At 42.7% G+C, this 27,705-nt stretch overlaps 1 protein-coding gene across 4 annotated transcripts; it reads left to right on the forward strand.

The window, feature by feature from the left end:
• On the forward strand, positions 1-27,532 carry GLYR1 (glyoxylate reductase 1 homolog). 4 transcript variants are annotated; one of them, XM_005150649.3, is made up of 16 exons: positions 1-135; positions 2,158-2,194; positions 3,501-3,580; positions 12,271-12,409; positions 13,004-13,246; positions 16,274-16,360; positions 17,275-17,331; positions 18,423-18,473; positions 18,588-18,661; positions 20,488-20,587; positions 21,680-21,790; positions 22,095-22,196; positions 23,246-23,408; positions 24,202-24,381; positions 24,872-24,996; positions 25,357-27,532. In XM_005150649.3, the coding sequence occupies exons 1-16, from the start codon at positions 98-100 to the stop codon at positions 25,429-25,431; spliced, it is 1,662 nt and encodes a 553-aa protein (XP_005150706.1). In that variant the 5' UTR covers positions 1-97; the 3' UTR covers positions 25,432-27,532. The 4 variants fall into 4 exon arrangements, with proteins under 4 accessions (XP_005150706.1, XP_030906108.1, XP_030906109.1 ...); XM_031050248.2 differs by having other exon boundaries at positions 22,098-22,196; positions 25,357-25,781; XM_031050249.2 differs by lacking the exon at positions 1-135 and adding an exon at positions 268-336 and having other exon boundaries at positions 25,357-25,781.
• The last annotated feature ends 173 nt before the right edge of the window (positions 27,533-27,705 follow it).

The following is a 27,705-nucleotide window of genomic DNA, read 5'->3' on the forward strand; positions in this document are numbered from 1 at the left end:
CCCAATCTGTGCTGCCGCTGTCCCCCTCCGCTCCCCGCGGCGGTGTCGTGCTGTCCCGGCAAGCCTCGCGCGGCTCGGCTGGGGTTCTGTCGGTAAGATGGCGGCCGTGGGCCTGAGGCTCGGAGACTTAGTGTGGTGAGTGGCGCGGCGGGAGGCGGAGGATGGTGGGGCAGACACTTCCTGTGAATGAGGCTGAGGTGTTGCCTGTGGCAGAGGATGTGCGGGCGGGGCGGTGCTGGGGCTGTGCCCTGCGCGGGGGTGCGCTGCGGGAGCCTGAATGCCGTGACGAGTACTGTCACCGCGCAGCTGGGGGGGATTCCCGACTCCTGGCTGCTGGTAAGGAGGAGCTCGGCAGCAGCGGGCGGGGGGACCGGGCGGCTGGTGATGCTACTGCTGTCCCTCGGGGACTGTGTGAGGTGGGGCGGGAGGGTGGCGATAAGCGGCAGTGTGCTGAAGCGGGCCGGGAGCAGACAGGCTCGTTTCTTGGCCGGGCCCGCACCGGAGCCTAACGGGAGGCGGCGCATAAAAGAACCTGTGTAAGTTGGAGGGGGTGATCGTTGCGGGGCTCGGTTGGAAATAGGGTGTTCTCCCAAAGGAGGCGAGAAGGGACGTGAAGCTAGTAGGTGTTTAGGGAGAGTAGCGATGGAATTTCTTGGCAGTGCTTTAATGAACCAGCACGGCAAATCGGGAAAACTGGTGTTTTTTTTGCACGTTAGGATGCCCCTCTTGTAGCTCACAGAAGCCCCTTTGTCACTCCAGTTCTGCCCCCTAATAATTGAAGACCTGTAATTTTTTAACCTGTATTTCCTGATCAGAAGGGAAATCCATCAAGTCCTGCAAGCACTGATTCTTTAAGAGCATAGGCTCTACTGTACTTGATAAGCCAGGGTGTCCTGCTAGGGTTTGCAAGAAATAGCAAATTCTCAACACGCAAGTGCATGCGTTTATATTTATATCCCAGATGAAAAGAAGTGTGTGCTCCATCCTGTGACAACTGCAATTTCTCATCCGAAAAATTGACAGTGCTGTGAAGTTGTCTAATTTATATAGCAAAGTAAGTACAGATTGGTTCCTTTTAGCAAATAATTTATCTGTTTTTTTTGAAGGCAGATGTGGGGAGTGCACTGCTCACAGTGTTGGAATGCAGATTATCCTGCTTTAGTTTTGTACATGACAACCTAGACAGGTACTATCCCTAGAGCCGTCGCAGAAGAGCTCCGTACAAAGACAGTAGCATAGAAAAGGCTTTGATGAATGTCTTGTTCAGCACAAGAATGGAAGTACCAAATATGAGACACAGCTCTTGGCAGCGTTCCTGCCTGAACATGGCTGTGGAATAGTCTGTGTAGCACTGCCATCTCGCAACCACTTGTTGTATATATAAAGTATAAACAGAGAGTTACTGGTTTGGGAGTGGTGGGCTCCACAGGTTCTTTACCAGTCTCTTGCAAGACAATGACTGATAAGGTTTTGTGAAAGCATTGCCACCATGCTGAGGGCTAAGACTAATGTCTCCTCTGTGAATAAATACTTTTGTGTAGTTTTCATAATGGAAACATTTGTAAGTGTAGGAAATTATTTTTCTGCCTTTTTAAATTATTATATCTTTAGCATGTCTTACTGTGGTGGTTAAGCACCTGAAGAAAGCGATATAGAACTCCTGTTCAGGGAATCCTGCCAGTAATTCTTTCCAGTCAGAGCTTCTAAGAATCTCAGTTCTCTGAGCTGGAAATCAGTGGCTGCTGTGCTCACTGGACTATTATGTCTGGATGACTATAAGTTACCAACCTGAATGTTGGTTTGATTGCCTGCATCAATATGTTTTTCAGTTCCTTGTGAGGGAATATCCAGTATTACTGTGTTTTCCAGGCAGTAGTGGTGTTGCTGCTGATCAGTTAATTTAAATTATGGTAGACTAGTGAGATAGTGGTGAGAGGTTTCGTTTAGGTGCAGGTATCTAACAGTGTAATGCTAGTATGTCAGCTGGGTGTCCTGCCTGTCACAATAAGTTTAGAATGTAAGTTGTAACTCTCTTAATACAAAAAATGTAGCAAAATCCAAAAAGGTAAACATGGCATAGCTGGTCTGTTTGTTGGTTGGTTGGTCGGTTTTTCTTTTTCTCTGGTTCTAGTGCCTAATACTTTCTTTTTTCTCTAGGGGGAAGCTGGGCCGGTATCCTCCATGGCCAGGAAAGGTGAGGTTCGGCGGCTCTTTGTTTTTTATTGTTTGGTTTTTTTAGGTGTGTGTGTAGGTTATTTTTTTTTTTTTGTTGGGGGGGGGGTGTTCCATTATTATTGTATTACTTTCTTAGTTTTTTGTGGTGGTTTTTTTTGGTTGGTTTTGCTCTTTCCTTCTACACTGAGAGAGTTTTGCATGAAAGCATTTCAGTTGAAGATTAATACTGGATCTTGTTTGTTTGTTTTGCTTTATTTTCTTTTTTTGTTTTGGTTGGGGTTTGTGTGTTTTTTGGGTTTTTTTGGCCGGGGGGGGAGGGGCATGTTTTATTTTTTTTTTAATACGTACCACACAAATTAACCTGTGAACCAGTTTAGGGCTTTATTTGAAATAGTTCAACCTGTCACTGACAGCTGTTAGTTTAGATGGAATCAGAAGTAACAGAGAGCAGTTCTTCCAGTTCTGAAACTGGTTGTGTTTCCCAGATTTACCTATTTAATTCCTATTGGTTTCTGCAAGATAAATTTCTTTCCTCCCATAGTCAGTTGGTTGGTTAAATGCACTGTGTTAAGTAATAGAAATAGTCTGTCTTCTCAAGGTATTTTTAGAGCCATGTTTTTTTGAGTAATCCTGGGGTAGAGAGTAGTTCAGCCTTCTCTTCTGGTTTAGTTGTTGGTTTTGTTATTTTTTTTTCCTGATGAAAGGCCAAAAAGATTTGAAAGATTGTATGTGCTGTTTTTATGATTTCTACTTCTCTGAAAGAACTTTCTGTTTATTTTTGGTGTATGTATGAGGATTAAGCATGCTGAGAGAACAGCATGTGGCCCGGAAAAGTGTTGTTGATGTGGCTGACAACCATTAACGTTTGCTTATGGGATCAAGTGGACTCCGTGCTCCTCTAGAGCTTTTCTGGTGTCAGCTGTGTAACTTAGTGACAGCTTGTTTTCTAATATTTTAAACTTCATTAGCAATCTGTTGTGGGTGTGAAGTCAAAGATTTAGATGGAAATATTAGAAGTTATTATTAATGCCAGTCTTCAAAAGATTGATACCTTGGCTATTGGAGATAAGGAGAAGAAACCCTCACTAATAGTGTAGTGATGCATCCATTGAGTTTGGGTACTTTTTCACTCTGCTGCAGCATACCCATATCTAAGGAAGTACATGGCTTACATATTTACTTGAAAGACTTGTGCAGATTCAGGATTCTTTTCCTAATCAGGTAGAAAAAGCAAATAAACCTACAGTAGCTGTAACACATGACTTAAAATCATAGAGTAAATTTTCGTAACATGCTTTTTAACTTTCACTTCTCGTCACCTTCAGATTGTTAATCCACCCAAAGATCTGAAGAAACCTCGTGGGAAAAAGTGCTTCTTTGTGAAGTTTTTTGGAACGGAAGATCAGTATGTACCTGCTTGTTTTCATCTGGGCAAAATACTGTGCTATATAATAAGGATCTTTCATGGAACAAATGTTCACTAACACAGTGCAGTGGAGCTTTGCAAAGGATTGTCTTTTATCTGTGCTTAAAAAACCCCCAGAACTATCATTGCATGCTATAGCTGCTCATATGGGGGTATGAAGACTAGAAAGACATCTCATAACTAAGTCATATTATGATTTCAGTTGCTGCTGTGAAGAAAAGCTCTTGGTAACTTGCCATTTTTAGGGCAGCAGGTGTGATATGACAGGGTTAGATTTTAGCCTGTAAGTGTGTATGAGGAAGGTACAGCTAGTGAGTGCATTTGTTTGTCTGCTAGAGGAATAAACCAGCACTGTATCTGACATTTGTAAAAGAATATACTGTCATTCCTGGTGACTGAAAAAAATCTTGCTGTGGTTTGAGAAGATTTTACAGTACAGGAAAGCAAAAACTATTGTAGGCTATCTTTTTTTTCAAGGCAGAATTTATTGATTCCAAACACATCTACAAAATCATAGTTGTCTACACTTCGATAGTTACAAACTGGAAAACAAACAAGCAAAAACCCCTTCAAAACTGCCCAGCCCCACCGAGAACTTTGGGATTTCATCAAACTGAAAATTATTTTGCTATTCCCCCCCCCTTATTTTCTTTTATTTTGTATTGAGTTATGCAGTAAGGGAGAAAATTGCAGTTACCTGTGGAAGACTAAAAAGCCCTTAACTTTTTTAAAAAAGGTAACAACTGAAACCATTTAATGGATGTTTGTTAAGAAAATTATTGAAAACAATAAATACTTTTTGCTCAATATTTAAAAATAAATTTCCACTAAGAACTGAGGTCTAAACTTGATGGAATAGAGTGAATGCTGCATAATAGTATTAACTTTAGTTGGATCTCTAGTAGTCTAGGGCAGGTGCAGTTGATATGAGGGAAGACAGTGGTTTTTGGTGGTGATGTTGTTGAACAAGGTTATTCGAGCAAATCAAGTTCTAAAGTTGAGGATATTGACTGTTTTTATCCTGATTGTTCTTGATTCTTGTATTTCATATTATTAAATCAATTACACAGATGTTTTGTGTTAAGACATCCCAGGGGAACCTTGACACGCTTGTGAGGTGGGTAGATGCCAATCTTATGAAGTTTAACCATGCCAAGTGCAAAGTCCTGCACCTGGGTTGGAGCAGTCTGAGCCACAGCTACAGGTTGGGCAGAGAAGAGATGCAGAGCAGCCCAGCGAAGAAGGACTTGAGGGTGCTTGTTGATGGGAAAATGCTCATGAGCTGGCTTCAGTGTGCGCTTGCAGCCCAGAAGGCCAACCGTATTCTGGGCTAAATCAAAAGGAGCATGACCAGCAGGTCGAAGGAGGTGATTCTGCCCCTCTACTCTGCTTTTATGAGACCTCACTTGAAGTATTGTGTGCAGTTCTGGTGCCCTCAACATAAAAGGGACATGGAACTGTTGAAACAAGTCCAGAGGAGGGCCACGAGGATGATCAGGGGACTGGAGCACCTCCCGTATGAAGACAGGCTGAGAAAGTTGGGGCTGTTCAGCCTGGAGAAGAGAAGGCTGCATGGAGACCTCGTAGCAGCCTTCCAGTATCTGAAGGGAGCCTATAAGGATGCTGGAGAGAGACTCTTCATTAGGGACTGTAGTGACAGGACAAGGGGTAATGGGTTAAAACTTAAACAGGGGAAGTTTAGATTGGATATAAGGAAAAAGTTCTTTACTGTGAGGGTGGTGAGGCACTGGAATGGGTTGCCCAGAGAGGTTGTGGATGCTCCATCCCTGGCAGTGTTCAAGGCCAGGTTGGGTCAAGCCTTGGGTCACATGGTTTAGTGTGAGGTGTCCCTGCCCATGGCAGGAGGGTTGGAACTAGATGGTCTTGAGGTCCTTTCCAACCCTAACTATTCTATGGTTCTGTAAGACAAGTTTGGAGAAAAGTGGTCATGTGTGATACTGTAGCTGAGATTAGCGACAGGATCGCAAATAAAGAATTCAGAGCTGCAAAATAATCAGGACTTATTAACACGATTCTAGAGCTCTGGCAAGGGAAAATCCAGTTGTCTTTCACAGTAAGGTAGTGTGGTGGTTGTTGTGTCTCCCCCTCTTATCTCCAGCTTCTGAAATTTAATCATTTCCTGTTAATAATAATAATTTAGGTATTTGCTCACTTTGACTGGCATACTCTGCTGGAAAATTAAATAGAAATTAATGCTGTCCCCTTTGTTCTGTTTTCAAAATAATATTAGTAGAGAAGCTTGTGTGCATGTTCTGTCCTGACTCGGAAGTTTAAAAGGGGTGCTGGCTAGAACACCACAGTTAGGACAGCACAGTTTTAACCAGGGTGCTGCTTGAGAAAATCCTGATCTTTGAGCATTATCAAGAAACCGAATCAGGAAAAATATAAATGATTTTACTTGAAATGTGAGCTTGAAGAGAAAAATACGTTTAATTATTTTGTGGAGTAAACTAATGTGTTCTGCAGGTACTTTTTTCTAAGTGCGTGTAAACAGTAAGTGGAAAGACACAACTGACAAAACGTCCCTTCTCTACATACTGAAGGGTGTGACAAATAGGATTATGTAAAGCTCCATTGCTGACTGTAGTCCATGTTTGATGAGTACACTTACTCTTACTGATATTCTAGTATATATTGCTTCTGTTTTCTAGCGCTTCACTCTTTCTGACACTTTCAGGTTTGTAAGGTGACGTTCCTATATCACTGACCCATTTTTATACTTCTATTCTTGCTTTACTTTGTCAAGGTTCGACAGGTAAGGATACAGATATAAGCTATTTGCCTGTTGTCCAGTGTATATAGGAAGCTAACTGCTGAGCAGAATTCCTCTCACAAACTTCTGAGGCTGGTTGCCAGCCAGTTTGATTATGTGTAGGCAATCTCACACTTGATAGTCTTATTTTCTTCTGAGGTTTCCCAGGTGACTGAGGTGGTCAGTAGCAAGAGTCCTGTAGTTATCAGAGATGTATGCACAAACATTTACCTTGTGTCTCTCCCTCTTCCCCCTTTAGATAGTCTGTAATAGCCTTGTAATAACCTTGTAGTAGGTCTTGCAAGTAATATATATCAGTCTTAATAGGAAGCTTGAGTAGTCCATTCTTACTCATAGCTCTTTTATGAAGCATCAGAACAAAACTAAATAGTCTTACTAAATGTGGCAGAGTTAAGGGGCTCTTCCTGACTTGATATATTAATTTAAAAATTGAAAGCTTGCAATCCAAGATAAGTATAATGATCTTCAGTTTATTGCAGCCCTGAGAAGAAGGACTTGGGGGTCTTGATTGACACAAAGCTCCCTATGACCTGGCCATGTGTGCCTGAGCCCAGAAACCCCCTCATGTGCTGGACTGCATCCCCAAAGTGTGAGCAGCAGGTCGAGGAACGGGATTTTCCCCCTCTTCTTCCAGCTCTGGGGCAACAACACAAGAGGGATGTGGAGCTGTTGGGGCAAGTCCAAAGGAGGACATGGAGATGCTGCGAGGGCTGGAGCAGCTCTGCTCTGGAGCCAGGCTGAGAGAGCTGGACTTGTTCAGCCTGGACAAGAGAAGGCTCGAGGAAGACCTTAGATCAGCTCCAGTGCCTAAAGGGGCTCCAAGAAACCTGGAAAGGGGCTTTTGACAAGGGCCTGTAGGGACAGGACAAGGGGCAATGGCTTTAACCTGACAGAGGGGAGACTGAGATGAGCTCTTAGGCAGAAGTTCTTCCCTGTGAGGGTGCTGAGGCGCTGGCACAGGGTGCCCAGAGGAGCTGTGGCTGCCCCATCCCTGGCAGTGTTCAAGGCCAGGCTGTATGGGGCTTGGAAAAACCTGCTGTAGTGGAAGGTGTCCTTGCCCGTGGCAGGGGGTTGGAACTGGATGAGCTTTAAAGTCCCTTCCAACCCAAATTAGTCTGAGGTTCTGTGATAACTTAGCAATGAAGTAATGCCCTCGAAAAGCATTAGTGACATTACATTACTGAAGATGTCATATCAGTATGAGAAATTTCTGGACATAGTCTTTCTGAAATGTTCATTCAGGTCCTGACATCAGAAAACAAAGTTTGCCAGGTATTAGTTGTGGTACTTCTTGGCAGTCTGAGGGTACAGGCCAAGCTGCCAAGAGGGGGTTAGCTTACAGCACTGTTTTTTCTCAGCTAGGCAAATTATTCTGTGCAGAGCTCTGTATAGCCATACTGCTGTATAGCACAGCCAGCTGGCATGTTGTTAGGCATCTCTGCAGGCAGAGTGTTGCAGCTGAAAATGACTACAGTAAAAGCTTTTCCACTTCTTACTGGTATCTTTGAATATGTGAGTACTCTGCAGTGGTTTTTCATAGCACAAATTTGAAAAACCTAGTACTTAGAATTTCTTTCAGTATTGCCCTGCTGCTTTGCTTTTGCTCAGTATGCCCTCCCTTTAGCTGCATGGACATTCATTCTGATTTAGTGTGGTCATTTTTTGTTGGTTCCCGCTCCCCCCCCCCCCCCGAAGTTTACATATCAAATCCTGTACTTGAGCCATTTGAGTTTTACTGATGGAAATTGAGGCATTCCCTTTTAATAGCAGGAAACCCATTCTGATTTCTCTGTTGTGTGCTCACACACACTGGGCTTGTAAATAACCATGGAGTTTTCCCTTGACTTTTGAAGTTGGTTGTGTTAGCATTTAGTGTGGACGTCTATACTTGTGCAGTGTAGAACATGATTTTTTCCCCAGCCTGTAGTAAGTACCAGACATTTGAGATACTGTGCCACTGTTTTCCATCCCTGAACATACAGCTTGCAAAAGTTTTGTGTTTTGTGTACAGTCCTTGACTTCCATTTCTCCAATTTATCATGAGGAAGTAATATATTTAGACTGGAATAGAGTGGCTCAAATGCTGAGTGGTTAAGATCTACTTGCCTGTGCTAAGCTTGTATCACAGATTTGAGTCTGACAGCTCTGGTTGCATCTTCCCACTGCCACTGTTTTCCATGCAGCTCCAGGTTGCATTCATAGTATGTGTTAGCACCTTTGCTTTAAAAGCATTGGAATTTTTGAGTATTGTTCATACATATAACATAGATTTTACATAAGTAGTGGTTTTCTAAGAATGATATTTTGCAGGGGGTGAGGAAGGGTATGGAGAAACTTAACAGAGAAACCCAATCCTAACATGTACCTTTTTTACAGCTTTTCACTTTTTGTTTAGCCCATTTTTTAACAGATGTCAGATGACTCTTTGTAGCAGTATGAATACAATTTCATCTTAAATATGACACCTTCAGTAATGTCACTAATGCTTTTCTAGGGCATTAATTCATTGCTAAGTTATCATACAAGTATGTGTTGGAAGGGACTTTAAAGCTCATCCAGTTCCAACCCCCTGCCACGGGCAAGGACACCTTCCACTACAGCAGGTTTTTCCAAGCCCCATCCAACCTGGCCTTGAACACTGCCAGGGATGGGGCAGCCACAGCTCCTCTGGGCACCCTGTGCCAGCGCCTCAGCACCCTCACAGGGAAGAACTTCTGCCTAAGAGCTCATCTCAGTCTCCCCTCTGTCAGGTTAAAGCCATTCCCCCTTGTCCTGTCTCTACAGGCCCCTCTCCTAGTTTCTTGTGGCCCCTTTAGACACTGGAAGCTGCTCTAAGGTCTCCCCTTAAGGAGCCGTCTCTTGTCCAGGCTGAACAAGCCCAGCTCTCTCAGCCTGGCTCCAGAGCAGAACTGCTCCAGCCCTCGCAGCATCTTCATGTCCTCCTCTGTACTCACTCCAACAGCTCCACATCCTTCTTGTGTTGTTGCCTCAGAGTTGGACACGGGTCTGCAGGGGGGTCTCCCCAGCGTGCAGCAGTGGGGTAGAATCCCATTCCTCGACCTGCTGCTCACACTCTGGGGATGTGCACTTGAGCTCAGAACCCCCGTGTGTGATGGGCTGCATCCCCAGAACATGAGCAGGTGGTCAAGGGGAGCTTTTCGTCAATCAGCACCCCCAAGTCCTACTCCTCAGGGCTGCTCCATACAGTCTCTCCCCAGCCTCTATTTGTGCTTGGGGTTGCCCTGACCCAGGTGCAGCACCTTGCAATTGGCCTTGTTGAGCTTCATGAGGCAGGCATTGGTTCACCTCTCCAGCCTGTCCGGGTCCCTCTGGTCCATGCTTTCCCTCCCACATGTTGACCGCACCACACAGCTCCATGTCATCAGCAAACTTGCCAAGGGTGCTTGAGGCCACTGTCCATGTTGCTAACAAAGATGTTAACAGCACTGGTCCCAGTATTGACCTCTGAGGAACACCACTCATCACTGATCTCTACTTGGACATGGAGCTGTTGACTGCAACTCTTCAAGTGCAATGATCCAAATAGTAGTTCCTTTTATATGTTGTGTGCTAGAGGCCTCTTACCTAAATATTTGACTTTGTTGTCATTGAGGTTATTGCTTAACAGAGAGATATCTTATATCTGAACATGAATTATTGTTTTGGTGGAAAGTTCTTTTGTTTTTAAGTGTTCCAAGCAGAGATATGTTTGTTCCTTATAGAAGGTTGTCCACTTAAGTGACACACAAAAAAACCAAAGTGGAAAGGAAAAGACTTTTATAACTGTTGTTTTTTTTTATTATTTTATTTTTAACATTGAGGCAGCATTTAAGACTGTTTTTCACTGATTAGTTTGCCTCTGAGATCATTAACTCTATGTTGTGGAGGATTGTAAGTGCCAGGATGCATCTTTGAAGCTATGATCCAGAAAGCTTTGTGCTTTAGATGTTCTCCATAGCAAAGGAAAAGTAATGAGGAAGGAAGCTAATGGATGTGTGGTGAGGAGGGATAGGATGTGCAGAAACCTAAGAGAATGCCTTGATAGAAAAAAGTAGTTTTTATTTAGAAATTCAAATTTGGCAACAAGGTTTATCACGCCTTATTATAATGTACTCCAAAATTTTGGCTCCTTCATTTATGTAACGGAAGGGTTTTGTGAGCTGATGTTGTCTAGTACCTAGGGATGCTTTGTCACTGACTGCCACTCAGAGAGCTTTACAGTAGAATTTAAAGATACAGTTCACTAATGTCTGGGCAGCTAGACGGGATTCTTTGAACAGTTGCCAGATAGCAGACTCTGGTCTGAAAGTAACAATTTGACTTTTTATATTATTTTAAGTCAGTATTATGAAGAAGATGTAAACTAAGCAAAGATTGAGCTTTGCATGCAAACCAGTACTGGGGTCTGCTTCAAGACTATGGGCATCCTGGTGTTGTCTGCAGTGGCGCTGTGGGAAGGATGCCCAGTGTGTTTGGCAGTCATTTTCCAAAAAACTGCAATCTGCTTCAAGCAGAACGATTGCTTACTACAGTAGCTAATGCCAGCGAAGAGGATTTCCGTGGTTTTAAAGAGTTTACTGGGTTATATTCATGAAGAGAGGACAAGCAAGATCCAGAAACGCATAACAACAATAATAATAATTACTATTATTTTCATCTTTATGTTCAGCTTAGCTGTCTGACATAATGCTTATTGTGTCTGAAAAGGCAGCTATTAAACCATTTCAACTGCTTGCAAGAGCTAAACTGCACTGGAAAATACTTAAAACCTATAACCATGGCTAGTTGATGTTTGTAACAGAGATGTTTTGTGACCAGAGAAAATCGGTTTGATTGGGCTTTACTGTGTGCTAGGAAGCACTGTTAGCCATCCTAAGCTCAGAAAAAGCTTTTGTAAAACTCAGTGCAGATCGGTTTTCAGTTGGATGGAAGTAGCTTTGTAGCAGTGTAGCTGATAAGCCTGGGCTTGAATGTGGGGAGAGAGAAAGGTAGTCTGTTCTCTGAGAGCCATAAGGAATTCTGAAAGCAAAGGCATTCCCCTAAGCCACAGTGAAGGAGCGATAGAAGAATTTGTCAACCTCAAGGGAAGCAGAGTTGTCACCCTATACTTGACCATTTAAACATTTGGTAAATGTCAAGAAGTCCTATTTAGCAGCAGTGGGAAGTTACTTGAGTTTCCTCCTAGGGCTGCAGCCAGGTTAATGCTGTGCTACTGTACCAATTCATTTTAAAATATCAGCAGTGAAGAGTGGTTCTTTTCCCCCAAAAATGACAACATTTTTGTGGTTTGGTAAGTAATATCAAGGTACATCAGAAACTTCTTCAGCAATAACCTATGGTGTTTGTGCTCATTTTACTTGTGATTGGGTCTATTGAGATATGTAATTTTGCTTTTTTTTCTTGTGTGTGCAAAGGATATTTGAACAGGGGTGGATGGCTCCGAATTGTTTTGTGACCCCTGCTTTCAACAACCTCTCAAACAGATTCATATTATTGACTACCTTTTGTGGAAGCATGTGATTATGGTTATTCCCCCTGGTGATACAAGAGCAGTCACTAGGCTGCCTCTGTTTTAAACAAATACCTGTGATCACATCCAAAAGCTGTCTTGCTGATAGCATATACGAATAGCGCTTAGAGTGGAGCACGGCTAGTGTAAGAGGATGTAAAACTTGAGAGGGAAACTAAGTGCCAGAAGAAAGTTCTTGGTGAATGCAGAAATCACAGCCTTTTAGGCTGTAGAAAGCAATTAAATTTGGGCTGCTATCATTAAGTAGCTCTGGAGAAAAATGGTGTATCTGTGCGTTTTTGGAAGTGGGATGGTTAAAAAAGTTGCTGTTTGGAGAACATAACTAACTTGTTTTCTTGTTTCTAGTGCTTGGATCAAAGTGGAGCAGCTAAAGCCTTATCATCCTCACAAAGAGGAAATGATAAAGATTAACAAGGGTAAGCGCTTCCAGCAAGCCGTGGATGCTGTAGAGGAGTTTCTTAGAAAAACCAAAGGCAGGGACCAGGTGAGTGGTTTCTTTTTCACTCTGTGAAAAACAAAACAAGTCTTGGCATGAATGATGATCAAGTCCTTTTCTGTGTGAAAGGAGTTTGTCGCATCTGGCAAGTTGAGGGTGGGTTCATTTTCATGCCTTTGGGCTTCTTTTTGAGATTTTTCTTTTTTTCTTGTATCCTGTTTTCTTCCCTGTTCAGTCTTGTTTGACGGGAAAAAGGTGGTTTTAAACTGATGGAGAAACTGAAGAGGCTAATTGATCTGCTTATGATGATTTAATAACTTAATCTTAGGTCTTGGGCTAGAAGTTGATATCTGCTGATCTTGTCTTCTATATACTGGAAGTGCATCTGTCTGCACACAATACCAGCAAGTCTTCAAGTGGCCTGTTCTGTTACTCCTTACTTAAACTGATGTGTTTTTGCAGAACTAATCAGGAACTTCATTCACCAACTTCAAAGGGCTAACAAATATATAGTTTTCAAGTTCCTATGCTGTTTTGCTTGTTAATAATCAGCACAGGGTCTTTCACATCCTTGGTTTTGCATGAGAATCATTCCAGCTCTTCTTTTCTTTTCTTACCATCTTCTGTTCTGTAATCTCTCAGGCATCTTCCCATAACTCCAGTGAAGAGAAGAATCGGCATAATTCCAGTGAAGAAAGAGGCAAGCAATCTGCTGGTGAAGAGAAACGCAAAGCCAGTTTCCCTGAAGGGAAGTTGAAGAAGGGCACAGGGGAAGGAAAAAAGAGGGTCTCTTCTGTGTCATCAGAGAGAGGATCAAAATCACCCTTGAAAAGAGCCCAGGATCAGAGCCCCCGAAAGCGGGGGCGTCCACCCAAGGATGAGAAGGTTTGTGTTATGCATGTCCACCAGTGCCCTGTGGACTTTACAGATGGACTCAAGGGTTTAACAGGCTAGCAGGAAGAGTCAGTTCAGTCTCAGGCTTTGTAAGCTGTTCTGTGTTACTATTTCTAGACCATTTGGCCCCCTGATACCTTTAGCAAGCATGTTGTTGATTCTTCCTGTAATTTTCACCAGTTAGTTATTTTGAGTGGCTCTTTTCACACCTTGAGAGGCCTTTGAGGGCTGCATCCTGAGACTCCACCTTTTGTCTTGCCCATCCCTCAAATTCAGTTTGTGTTGGAAGGTTTAGTGAAGACATGGGTCTTCATATGATTCCAGACTTCTCCCATCCCATCTACTTGGTATGATTAAATGATTAGTAGTCTCACCACTTCACCGTTAGTACTTAGAGAGGGTGGTGTGTTCTTAAGTGCTAGGTAGGGCGTAAAGAAGAAACTCTTGTAGCCTGTGGAATCCACCAGAAGAATTAATTGCATTCATTCCAGCTTCTATGCTATAGGATGTATTTCCATCCTCCATCACAAAGATCTGAACTTGGAGCATTATTATTGTATGCCCATTAGTTCCCTGCTATTTCTGGATGTTGTGGCAGCAGCAATAGCCACCAATACTTTGTGTACCCTCATCTAGAGTTCCAGCCTCTTTATTTGTTGTGGAACTCACTGTTGTGATCCAGATCTTTCTTTTCCAAATGGATAATTATTTCTTCAGTGGAACATTGCAATTCACATGCTCTGTCTTGAGACTACACCTGAAGACCATTGGGAGACCTCAGCTGATAAACTGTATGGCAATCTACTTGCTCACCTGTGCTCCAAAGGGATCATGTTCTGCCACGCTTCACAATCTTTGCTTTCAGTGTACTTCCGGATGCAAGTCAAGATGGTAGTCTTTGATCTCCAAAGTGGTGAATGGATTTGCATTCACTGGTTGAACAGCAGACTCTTTCTTGATGGGGTAAAATGAAGCTGATAATCTCAGATAGTAGCTGTGAAGGAAATACTGGATTTTTTTTAGAGCCATCTTCTGTTAAATGAGGCTGCACAACAAAGCCCAGGTTCTCCTTTTGGGGAGGAGCTGGAGAAGGGGAGGAACAGATGCGTATTTGTGAATTTTTACTAATAATTATAGAATCATAGAATAGTTAGGGTTGGAAAGGACCTTAAGATCATCTAGTTCCAACCCCCCTGCCATGGGAACTTGTGACTTGACTGATGCAGGAAAATACTTCTCATGCAACATACTTTCACCTTTCAGAGTGTCTTGCTATGAGCCTGTTGTATCTTCATGTATTTCTATTACAAGGCCATAGGTTTTTTTTTTCTGTTTTGTCATATGCTTTTGTGTCTTTGAGCTAGATTCATTCCAAAATTAATCAAAACTAATAGCTGGGAGAATTCTGGTCATGCTGACACATTGCATGCTTAGATTTTACAGTATTGGGTACCTCAGAGCATCAGGGTGCTTTGAGTGAGTTGGGGTAGTAGAAATTATTTTACTGGCAAATTGCAAGGGGACTTGTTTTAAACAGCATATCACAAAGAGGTGGCCAGTTATGTGATAAATGTCTAGCTCAAAATCATGAAATTAAACAGGCTAATGTAGGAAAGTAGCTTCTGGAAAGTAATGTACTGACAATTAAAGAAACTGCTGTGAAAATAATAATAGTACTGCTGTAATATTGTTTTGCAGCCTGTGAAATAATTTTAGAATCCTGTTGTTGTCTTGCCTGGTTGCCATAATTTCCCCAAATCCTTAGCTCTGGAGTAGAAAACACTAATGCCACTCTCCTGCATTGCTGCAGTGTTGAGATTTGGGGGGGTTTTGCACCATCACAGTCCAAACTGTTGTTTTCCAAACAATAAGAATGCACCAAATTCAAGAACCCAGTTGTTTCTGAGGTGTGTTAGATATAGAAATGCTTTGTAGGCATACGTGGTCATTTAAATACTCTTGTTTTTAAGCTTACGTGCATGTTTTCAGAGGACCACCATGACTTCATAGGTATCAGAGCAGGTTTCATCTATGAACCAGTTGAAACAGCAGCATGGTCTCTAAGAAGAGAATTTTAGTGTGCAAGGCTCTCCCTAGACACTTTAAGGTTGGAGACTGATGTGTAAATTGTCCCTGCTAATAGATGAAACAGTTGCATCAATCTAGGGTAGTCCTAGCAGTCAAAGACTCTACCACTCCTGCTCTTGCCTTTCTTGCAAACAGCGCTCTTCTCTTGTGATTCTGCATAGACACTAAGGTGCATTGTGCATTTGCAGGAAGTAACTTGGAGGAGAGATAATACTATTCCATTTCTGAACCCTCATTTCAGGAAGATAACACATACTATTCAGAAGTCCTTTACATTCTCTTCATATAACTTAAAACCCTGTATGTCTGTAGCTTATGTCTGTGAGCTATAGCATGAAGACTTATTTTAACCTATGTATCTTTGAGAAATAAGAAAGATAAATTTTAATCTGTTCAACAGTTTAAAAAAAGAATTATCATGACATTACAAATCATGGGCCTGTTGAGGGAATGGGACAATCCACGTATCAGTTCTGTCTCATGGATTGTGCAAACTTGAGCAGATGTGACTGTCAACCGCAGGCTTAGAAGGCAGGCTACTTGTTTTTTAAGATGGGAAGGTTGGAAGAGTTAGACCTCCGTGTAGAGGTCTGCATCCACCAGAGGAAAATGCTGGATCAGGTCTGATTGTTTGTTTCTCTGCTCATTGCATGATTACACAATTGCGATGATTCCTCTTACATGTGAAGAATGGATTCTCCAGAAGCGATAGCTATGATTTATTTGCTTCGTTGGCAGTTCATGTTTTCTTCATGTCACCTGTGTGTACTAATACAGTGTGTGTTTAATTATGAACACTTCATGGAATGGCATGTGACATGGAAGGCATTTGTAGTGCTTTTCAAAACTGTGTGCTCATATTATCAGCTTGCTGTGGCCAGCCACTGAGCCAGTTTGTAAGCTCTTTCTGCTCCCCTTCTGTCTCCTCAGGACCTCACAATTCCAGAGTCAAGTACAGTGAAGAGAGTGATGACTGGAACAGTGGCTGGATTTAAATGGCCACCAAGCGTCAGTGAGGTAAGAAACTTTACAATATATGTGATTTAGGAACTGAGTTTGTTGAAGCAAATCTAGAACCTCTTGTCTGGACTGTAATATGGCAGGATCTTCTTTTCCTCTTGTAGGAACAAAGACGCTCTTGTTCTGCCATTCTGGAGTGTAACAAAGCTAGACGATATCCTGGGCAATTAAGACTGAAATCTCATTTCCCAGCATACTACTTTGTGGAACCATTTGCAGATTCACACTTAATGTGCTGCATTCAGTTTTGCACTTCCTGTTTCAAAAATATTTCTGGGTTTGGCTTCATAGAACTGAAGGAGATGATGTGGACAGGCTCTGCCTGTCTGAATATTATCATACAGAATAGTTTCATTTGATTTCTCATAGGCAGCTTTTGGAAATCTTTCATTTTTTATGCATAAATAAGTGTTCAGTAAAGCAGAGTAAGAGCAGTGTGACTGAGGGGTAGTGCTTATGATGCTCACTGGGGAGGAGAGATACTTGGGTTTACAGCCCTTGTTCCTGTTAATATGGGTTGCCTGGCATGTGACAGTGCTAGGTGTAATCCACAGCCAATTCCCAGAGTGCTGTTTTAAGGAGTTCCCTGGAAGCTGGAAAAAATGTTTTCATTCCCTTGGGAAGAGGAAGAAGTGGGATATGAGATCTGTTCCTCCGATGTTAATCTTGCTCATAATCTTCTCTGGTTTTCCAAAGCTAGAGGAATTTGATTAGAATGGCTTTGGTTTTGAGAATGAAACACAATGTAAACTGCTTAATTGAAACAGGCTGCTTGATACAGCTGATATGTTTAATATTTTCCACCTTAAATCTGTCATTCCTGTGCAGCTTGGGAGAACAAGGGAATTGTGCTGTGGTTGCTCAGTGACTCTCTGGATATGTTTCTTAGCCTGTGTTTTCTCTCTCTGTAGCCTGTGAAGGACAGTGATCCACACTTCCATCACTTCCTGCTGAGTCAGACAGAGAAGGTGAGGATTTGGCAGACAGGATTATTCTCCTGGTCTGTCTAGTTTGGCATCCTGCCCTGTACTGGGATTAAGTACAAGGACTATGTGTAAAGAGTTCATCACAAGAGTATCACACATAAAGAGCATGTGATACTCTGTTCTTCAGGGGCTAGGGGCAATTGGATTCTCATGTGTTTAATTACTTCCTAGCCTTAAGGTTTAGAATGATTTGGCATTGAGTTCAGTGAGGGTTCATTAAGTAATTAAAGATAATCTCACACCAGGATTTGACAGCTCTGTTGTAAATTCCGTAGATTGAATGTTGAGGGGTAGGAAAAGGTAGTTTTTTTGTTTAAAATCCTGTTGTTAGGTTGTCTTCTGTTGTCCTACCAGTTCCTTCATCTGGATGAACTTGTCAACTAACTGAATATGGGAGAATTTCCAGGACCAGAAAAACTCCATGTAAAATGTAGCAAACTTGTCTCCTGAGAGTCAGAAGCCTTGCAGGATTTTATCTTCAGCAAGTGAACATCAGGAGAAAAAGATCAAATCAAATGAAAAAGGATTTATATCTAGCTGAGGATCTGGGCAGAGCCAGAAGGATTAAGAGCAGCTAACAGTTGTAATCTAGACAAGCCTTATCATAAGCAGTATGGGAAGGAGCAGCCTTCACCTTAACATTTGTTGACAGCCACCTGCCTTCTCACATTAACAGGAAGGTTTTGCTTCCACAGCTGTATGGACTTACTGAGCCTAGGTAGAAGGCAAAGCACTCTATGGCAGGCTTTCAAGATTTCTGTTTAATTTGGGCCAAATGTGAGAGTAGGGTTGCCCTGGGTCCTTGCCTCAAGAGGAGCCAGTCATGTGAACTACAGGTGGAAGTTTGCAGTACCTGCTGGGGTAGGGTGGGAAGGGAGGAGCTTAGTGTGTTGCAATAGGGTTTTTTTTTTTCGTTATTTTCTCCCTTTGAAGAAAGCCTAAGAGCTTTCCTCCTTTGCCTATGGTGGTGGGTAGGTGAGCTGCCTGTTTCTGTCTAACAAGGATATGTCCATTTGCTCAGAAGAGCAAATCAGCACTGTCCTTCACCTGAATGCTTTGTCTTCTCCATGCAGCCAGCTGTCTGCTATCAAGCCATTACAAAGAAGCTGAAGGTTTGTGAAGAGGTAAGGCCAGTCTTGGTTTTGGAGGGTTTTCTTATTGTCTTGAGGACTTACAGTTCCTCCAGAGTTGTGCACTCTGTTTTTTTTTTCCCCCCCTCTTCCCTCCCCCCACCCCAGGAAACAGGATCCACCTCCATCCAGGCAGCAGACAGCACAGCAGTCAATGGCAGTATCACGCCTACAGACAAAAAGTAAGATCTCCAACGCACTTCAGCCATTTCCCTTTTTCTCCTTCCCAGCTCAGACATACAGCCATTATCCAGCTTGTCACTGAGAATAAATAAACCTAATGTTTCCCTCTGACTACAGATCTCCTCTGTCCTTGTGTGAAACTCTGATTTGGGGTGCAGAAGGGGAGAAGGCGGCTGAAAACAAACAGGGGCTGTACAGTAGAAAAATTCAGAATAAAGTCTGGCCTGGATAAGTTTGCAATTCAGGACTTTTCTGCAGTTGCTCTTTTCCTCTAAGGCATGCTGTAGAACATTAAGCATCATTATTTCGGAATATTGTATGAGGCACAGAGATAAAAGGGTACTTTTCTCCTGTAGTGCTTGGCAGTTGAGTGGGGTTATTTAATCGCTCTCCTGAGCACGTAGAAGACAAGAGGATGAGGGAGGCGTGTTCTCCCACCGCAAGAGCTTTGCTGTGTACCACGTGAGCTTTCTGGTTTCTTCTGACGTCCCCCTTCTCCTTTTTAGAGTGAGAGGAGTCTAACTTGAGCTTCCTGTTTCACTCTGTAACTTCCGCTCTGTTCGAATTGAGCTCAGGCTACAGCTTGCTGTTTGCCATTAGAGTCATTCTCTTGGGATGTCAGTTCTCAACTGTACTTCAGGGGAACTACAATAACAATGAATCTGTTCAGGTAAAACAGTCTCACAGGAATATGTGGTTCAGAGGTGGGTTGAGAGAGAAAGAGTATCTCATCTGTTTTAGAGACTTGAAAATAGGTGGACCTTGTTTAAGTGACTTGCTCTGACTTGTCTAAATGAGTTTGCTCTAACAAAGGCAGCATGGCTAGCTGGGTGAGTGCAGGTGGTTTGCAAAAGACAAAGCACATCTGTAGTGTGGCTAATTCTGAAGAATTAATGGGGGAATTGCCAGGCAAATTTTGTTGTGAAGTTAAATCAGGCATGTAACTGAGCACTTCAGAATCTCCTTATAGAGTTGTTGGTTTGTTAGGAAGCTACATGATGTATGAAAGGATCCTTGCCACAATAACTGCGAAGGAATTCCTGTTGCAGGTAACTATAGGGGTGGAGCTTTTTAGCACGTTGTCTTTTTCTTGAACAGGGAGAACAAAACTTTTGCTAGCTTTGGGAGGGTAGGAGGAAGAAGGCAGCTGGTGTCTGGAACTATTGTGCCATTGCTCATGGTGACGTGTACTGGCCTATTGCTTCCTTTCTTTCTGTGCCTGTCTGAAATCACAGCTATGAGGCAGGGGCTACTTTTAAGCGTCACACACAGACCTAGCCCCGTCTAGTTAGGTCTGTGTGTGATGCTTAGCCCATCAGTCCTTGCTGAGCTTTATAAAAATAAAGATTGTAATGTATCATTCAATAGTATAAGCAAGTCATTGTACATGTGACTTAGTTTAAAAATCAGAAAATTAATTAGAGAAGCACCTGTTGATCTCTGAGAGTTCCCTTTGCCTTCAATAAGGCAGTGGCTGGCAACAGAAAGCAAAAGAGGCATAATTGTAATAAAACAAATCCTCCCAGACAAACAAAAAGCCTAGACCAACCAAATCTGTTACGTTTTGGTAGTCTTCTGAAGCAGACTAAAGACATTCTTCAGGAAACTGTTAGGGATGCTTGGTAAGCAAAATAAACACCAGCTTGCTTTAAAAGTGCAGTATCTGCCTATTCTAGCTGTGGCTGCAGTTGAATGTGTTTGGTTTTGGTGTGGTTTTGGGACTTCTTTGCTGGTGATGCTCCAGGGTTTGTTCTTCATCTCCAAGACCATGAGAGGCTGGCGCCTATTGCTTTCTCTTACATTAATGTTTATCTCTTCCTCTCAGGATAGGATTTCTGGGACTTGGCCTAATGGGAAGTGGCATTGTCTCCAACTTACTGAAGATGGGTCACACTGTCACTGTCTGGAACCGGACTGCTGAGAAGGTAGGCATGTGCTTAAGGTACAGATGATGAAATTTAACCTTTTCTAAGAGGATGTGCAAGAAACACAAGTATATGCTTACCACCTTGTTCGTTATTAATTCCTAGGTGATTTTTGGGAGCCACTTTTGACTAGATGAAGCTGTAGTCTGTTATAGTATGGTCACTCCTATGTGAACAGTCCCCACCCCATTGCCATTTTGTATGAGAGGAGAGAGTTGCCAGAACAATTCTAACCTTGTGTATGTGTTGGGGAATGCAGTGTAAATTGCCTCTGGAAATCCTGCTCATATAAATAGACAAGTCTCATAGAGCCAGACAAAAAGACTTGCTTGGGAGTTGATCTCAGGCATGGTGTTTTAAGATGCAGACCACAGCTTGTCTACACATCCATTGCTCTGTTCATGTGGCAGTAACAAAGATTCTGTTGAAAACCTGCTGTGTTGTAAGACCAGGGCGAGAAGGATTTTATAGGTATATTCAAAGTAAAGATGGAGCTTATATTACACTTATATTCTAGCCAGTAATATCCTTTGTAGTGGAGGAGGAAAATTAGTAACTAAGGGAGCGATGGTACTTGGATGGTACTGTGGAATATCAAAGGCAGGAATAGCTGTGGTTACTTTGGTAAAAGGGATTGAAAGATTTTTTATTTTTTTAAATTGCAAAAATGGGCTAATATGAGGGGATAGAATAAGAAGGAGCTAAGACTCTGAAGCAGCAGGCCACTGAAACATGCCTCAGCTGTGCGTATTCCGGTTTACTGTCCAGTGACGCCTTTTTCTATGTCTGTTTACCATTATTTTTCTTCTCATCTCTCCTCCAAACCTGACAACCTTTACTGTCTTATTTCACCAAAGCATTCTCTTTCCTGTGTCTTTCTTTGAAGTTCTTCATCTGGTGCTTCAGAAAAGCTGCAGAAGAGCCCTTGTATGTGTGTATAGACAAACCAACAGCTGATAACCCAGTTGCTATGAATATGCGTGACTCCTTTTGAATTTGGTTCTAGCAGCAGACTTTGTTTCAGCAAAATGCTAGAGAACCTATTTGCTCCAGACTTAATTTTTCTTACATTTGGATTTGTGACTTTTGCAGTGTGATTTGTTCATCCAGGAGGGGGCACGGCTGGGAAGAACCCCCGCTGAAGTTGTCTCCACCTGTGACATCACCTTTGCCTGTGTATCAGATCCAAAAGCAGCAAAGGATGTAAGGATTAGCTCTTATTGTTCCTCCACCAGCTAGACTACATGATACAGTCACTGCCAGTTCTGATTCCTACCAGCCATGGTAGGCTGGGTAGGTCATTGAAGATGCTGGGCAGTGCAGCTGTGTAAAAATAAATGTCCCAACAAAAATCATATTTTTTAAAAAATAACCCCTGGGGGCTAGGTTTTGACATCCCTGTAGGAGTCCATCAGTGCGGTGCCAGGCTCATTTGAGCTGCTTTTCTGCAGGATTGGAGTTTCTTTGCAGACACCCTATTGCTTTACCGTTCTTCTGTTCCCCACAGCTGGTACTGGGTCCGAGTGGAGTGTTGCAGGGTATTCGCCCAGGGAAGTGTTATGTGGATATGTCCACCGTGGATGCAGATACAGTCACAGAGTTGGCCCAGGTAATCACATTCAACTGAACTTCTGACATCTGTGATTCAGCAGCAGTACTGCAGTTCTTGTTGCTTCAGGTAGTAAGCTGTTGATAATAAAGATGCTTCTGAAGATTCTTGGGCTTCTTTTAGGAAACACTCAAGTCCCAGGAAAATAGGACAACATAAATTGTCAAATCTTGACTAGCAAACAAAGTTGGAGAAGACATTCCCCGATGATAAAGCCTATAGATTGGGCAGAGCTGTTAGGTGGCACCAATGCAGACAGCAGCAAAATTTTGATCCCTTAAGAAGTATTTGTAGCAGATTGGTATTGTGTAGCAAACTGGAGAACAAAGCACTGTCTAGATTAGTAACTGCCCTTAAATTGATAAAATGCATAATCATCTATTTTACATGTTCTGATTGGGGAGAAAGAATGCCTTCATGTTTCATTTTGTAGAAATATAGAGAAGATTTCTGTAGACAAGTTCTGAAGCAGTATCTTTGATTTCTTTTTTTGACATCATTATTGTTTTTCTCTGCCCTAAAGGCAATGTGTGGTGTTGCATGAGGAAGGGGAGCTGGTTTTGGTGAAGTTTCAGCAGACATGTTGGCAATGCAGTAGTGTACAACATGAATTGGAAGAGTGAGGAGTTGTAATATTAGTAAACCTATGGCTGAAGAGATCTTTCAAAGGCCTTTTCTCTTTGGGGAAAAAGAGGGGGGATATATTCTTGGATTCTTACACCACATTGTACAGCTTCAGCACTGGTTCCTTGTCCATTACTGGTACCATGGCAAAAGCACCTAAGTTCAGCTTCCTAAAACACACATAGTAGTGATGGGTGTAGGAAACTGTTGCTAGAGTGTGAGGGCAACTCTTGGTCTCAAGTGCCATTTGCAGGTTGGAGCATGTGTTAGTGTTTTCCTCTCTTTATGTGTCTAAGCTATTTATTCTGCTTTAAAATTCTGTCCTCAGGGACATGAATGCCCTAAACAATGGTCTTGCTGTACAGCCTACACAGCATCAATGCATACTGTTTATGCACAGCTAACCAGAGATGCTCTTTTTCCAGGTGATCGTGTCCCGGGGTGGTCGCTTTTTGGAAGCACCGGTCTCAGGAAATCAGCAGCTATCTAATGATGGGATGCTTGTGATCCTGGCAGCTGGTGACAGGGGTTTATATGAGGACTGCAGTAGCTGTTTCCAAGCGATGGGGAAGACCTCATTTTTTCTAGGTAATTGAAACACAAAGGGCCTGATAGCAGTTTCTTAGTCAGTGCAAGGACTGAGAATTCCAGCAAGGAGTCCAAAAAGCATATGTGTTCTCTGTTTCTTGTCTCCATAGGCAGTATGCCTGTTCTTCTGGAACCTGGCTGATTTCAGAGTTTCCAGCCTAACTGGGGGTTTTACTAGGGTTCTTTAGTTTGGAAGAGAAGGCTTAGTGGGGACTTTAGTGCTCTCTTAAACTAAGTGAAAGTGGGATGGAGAGAGGAGATGGCTGGTGTCTTCTCCCAAGGAACAAGTGACAGGACAAGAGAAAACGGCCTCAAGCTGCACCAGGGGAGGTTTAGACTGGACATTAGGATCAATTTCTTCCCCAGAAGGGTTGTCAAGCATTGGAATAGGTTGCCCAGGGTAGTGGTGGAGTCATCGTCCCTGGAAGTGGACAAACCATGTAGACAAGGCCCTTAGTGACATGGTTTAGTGGTGGCCTTGGCAGTGCTGGGGAAGAGGTGCACTTGATGATCTTAAAGGTCTTTTCCAACCTGGTTGATTCTGTGATTTTTCTTTTGGGTACTGGCTCATTTTGGAGAATCTATGCTGCTTTTCATTTTAAATCTTACTTTTTTACATTTCTTCCTTCCCTTGAGTACTTGCAAATGGGTGTTTCTGAAGTCTTTCTGGGGAAGGGAGAGTTGCCAAGTGTTTGATATGAAGAGTCTGGTAGGGTTAATACTGTGTGGGATGGGGGAGCAAGGCTGCTGTATCTCTTCTGGAGGAATGCCCAATGGTATGTCTCACTCCCAGGTGAAGTAGGCAATGCTGCCAAGATGATGCTGATTGTCAACATGGTCCAAGGCAGCTTCATGGCAACAATAGCAGAAGGACTGACTTTGGCTCAAGTGACTGGCCAGTCCCAACAGACCCTTCTGGATATCCTCAATCAGGGACAACTTGCCAGCATCTTCCTGGACCAGAAGTGCCAAAGTAAAGTTTTCTTACATTGTTCTATTACACGGCATTTGCCACAATCTAGCAGCATTTCAGATAATGGCAGAAGGGAGAAAATAACCATCCCATCTTCATCAGCCTGGGATTCTGGGTATTTTAAGCATTCTGGAAATGAAGAGCTGAGTTTCATTCCTTTCATAGCCAGGGATTCTGAAAATTCACCCCAAGCTCTGCATGGTCTACAGCCTGCTTAGGATTTGAGTTCACAGTGAGGATTTCACTGGGCCAGGGTAATAACTGAAGTGGAGGGCAAGCTGCTTTGCAGTCAGTTTGCTTTGTTAGTGGGCAGTAGTGACATCTGCTGTGGCCAGATAAAGATAGAGGACAGCGAAACAGAAAAGCTAAAAGCAGTGTTCCCAGTGCTCAGCATGGGAAAGGGAAGCTTGGTGTGGAGTTACATGCCCTCGCAGTGTGGGCTTGATTTACTTTTGTTATGCTTATTTTTTGCATGCATTCCTCTCGACAGATATCTTGCAAGGAAACTTTAAACCTGATTTCTACCTGAAATACATACAGAAGGATCTTAGATTAGCTATTGCACTGGGTGATTCTGTCAACCACCCAACTCCCATGGCAGCTGCTGCCAATGAGGTAAGAGTTACTCAGTTTTCAGATGTGTGTTGCTCAAAATTCCTTCAGTAGAGCCATTTGTCAAGAAGAGCCAAAATCTAAGAATTACATCATCTCTATAACAAGGGAACAGTGATTGAAATACATTTTGAGTAGGATGGAACTGAATTTATTTTGATTTTAGAAGCCCTTAGAATGTCACTTCAGTAAACAGGGATGGCCTCACCAAGACATGTGGTGTGTTCTAATTTGTGCTGCTCCAATGACTTGACCATACAAAGCAGTTCTCTGGTTTGCAGTGGTCAGCAAAGTAGTTTTTCTGCTGGGGAAAGGCTTTGCACAAGCTCAGGCACTGATACTTTCCTAATTTCTCTTCTCCAGGTCTATAAACGAGCAAAAGCGTTGGACCAATCAGACAACGACATGTCTGCAGTGTACAGAGCCTACATCCACTAGGCTACACCGTTCTTACTGTTAATACTATGATTATTGATTAATATTATTATGATACTGGGTTTTAACTCTGGACCAGTCCATCTCTGTCTTTCCATTTACTTTTATATACAGACTTTGAGATCTGCCATGGAGGCAGCTGCTGCAGTGAGCCTTCCCCTGGTGGCAGAAGGGGGGGAGGAGGGGGCTTGGATTGTTGCAGTCTAATTAGAAAAATCCATGCCATGCACTGACAGTGATGGAACAGAACAGTGGCGGCTTGTTCAGAAGCTCTGAGGCAACTCTGCCAGAAATCTGCTTCTTGGCTGCTTTTATTTTCCTCTTTGTATGCTTGTCCAAGATGCTCTTTCTAATGATCCCTTTTCTTCTTTGCCATGAAATAATGCGTGTGTTGGACTCTCTGCATCTAGAGGACAGGTGACATACATCCCATCTACCTATGAATATCAGTGAAGTCCTTGGTCCCAAATAAGGTGAGGAGCATTCTTGTTAATCGGCCACTGTTAGAGAGCAGAGCACCTCCCGTGGAGGAGAATGGCAGTTCAGAAGGTAATGGGGTTGCATGCAACACTGTCTTGATTCTGTTTCTTTTTAAACTTCCACCTCCCCAAAACACTGATAAAGGAATTCCTCGTACAGTTAAGAAGAACAGATTACATCCATGTCTTCCCCTGTACAGACAGCTATAGCTTAAGGAACACAAACGTTAATGAAAATGAGAGAATGCCAGTGTTAAGTGAGCCTCCTAAAAGGCTAACAACAGCTGCTCATCCCAAAAACGGCATTGAAGATCAACACGTTTGCATAGAAAACTGCAAGAGTAACATGTAGCCTAAAACTGTGGCAGAGATACTCTGGGGAAGGAGCAAACCTTAGGGTTGCTCCTGGTCTTAGCTTATGTTGTGTTGCTTCACTTGCTTTATTCTTGTTTTTTTTTATCCTTGTAGACAGTAATGACAAAGGTGTCTTGGATTACAGCAGTGTCACAATCAGAGTGATGAGTCCGAAAGGGGCGAAAAGAACAATTATAGAGCAAAGCGATTGGGATTCCTGAGCTGCTTCCCACACTCTCTGTCTGGCCTTTCAATGGTCATATCCCTTAGCCTGTTTGCCCATCTGGAAAGGTGGGTGAAGATTGCCTACCTCACAGGGATGTTTTTGTGTACTGATTAGTGACCTTTATACATGTCAGATTTTTCATAAATGTTCTTAGTGTTATTACTCTGGGCATGACACTAGTACAGTGTGAAACTTCTTCCTGTGCCTGTGACTCTATGGCCAGATAGTAACTTCTAGAAAGACTAGGAAATAAAATGGGAGGCTAAGGCTACTCACTGCTGAGCTTCTAGCTTTCTAGACTAGAAATATGGGACTTTAACTGCAGATGCCAAGGTTGGAGAGCAGAGATGCTCTCAGTGTTGCTAGTAGAGTAACCCAGAGCCTGTCTCTCAAAAAATTCACTGAGTATGTTTGGGTTTTTTTTCCCTTTCCTCCCCCTTCACCCTTATTGTTCTCAGCATTAGCCTTTTGGGAGGGTTCCTGCATTTTAGACTTGAGAGTTAGTAAAATACCAGTAAGAAACTTTATTGGCCAAAATCTCTTCAGTGGCACAGTCTCCTTTCTTGGGTTGGGATTCTGACAGGAAAGAAAGCAAATTCAAATGAAACTATGTTCCTTTAAACCTGTGAGGTCTGTCCCTCCTGCCATCTTATTTTTCTGGTAACTTCATGGCTGTGTAAGGAAATGTTCCCGTGGGTTAGGATTTCTTACCAATCCTGCTTTGTGCATATGATTCAGGGACACCTTATTAAGAAACAGAGAAAGTATCAGATACTTGTTATGAATCGTGACGCCTAACATCTAATGCTGTAAATGTTACTTTGTTGACTGTTTCACTGCCTGTGATCACCATTATTTGTGGGCTAATAATTGTATTACACATTATGTCCTATGGTGAACATCTAGTAATAGAACTGTTAGACATCAGTTTGCCCATTTGTCAGTGGTATGTGTGAACAATACTAGTTACACATGTTTCTTAGACAGTGCAACTGTCATCCTGCATGTAGATATCCATATTAAAGGCACATATAACTACCCAGGATAACCAGCCATTAGCCTGCTTTTTACACTTGTGCTTCCCCTATCCAGAAGAGCTCAGCTGTTAGCATCAGAAGTCCTTGGTTAAACATACTGCAGTTAAGAAATCACTTATATGAATTGTGTATTGAGAACATCTGGGGAAATGGTGTTTTTGGGGCAGGAGGTAAGTTTTTG

This window comes from Melopsittacus undulatus, chromosome 8 (assembly GCF_012275295.1).
Source record: "Melopsittacus undulatus isolate bMelUnd1 chromosome 8, bMelUnd1.mat.Z, whole genome shotgun sequence".
Classification (NCBI taxonomy): domain Eukaryota; kingdom Metazoa; phylum Chordata; class Aves; order Psittaciformes; family Psittaculidae; genus Melopsittacus; species Melopsittacus undulatus.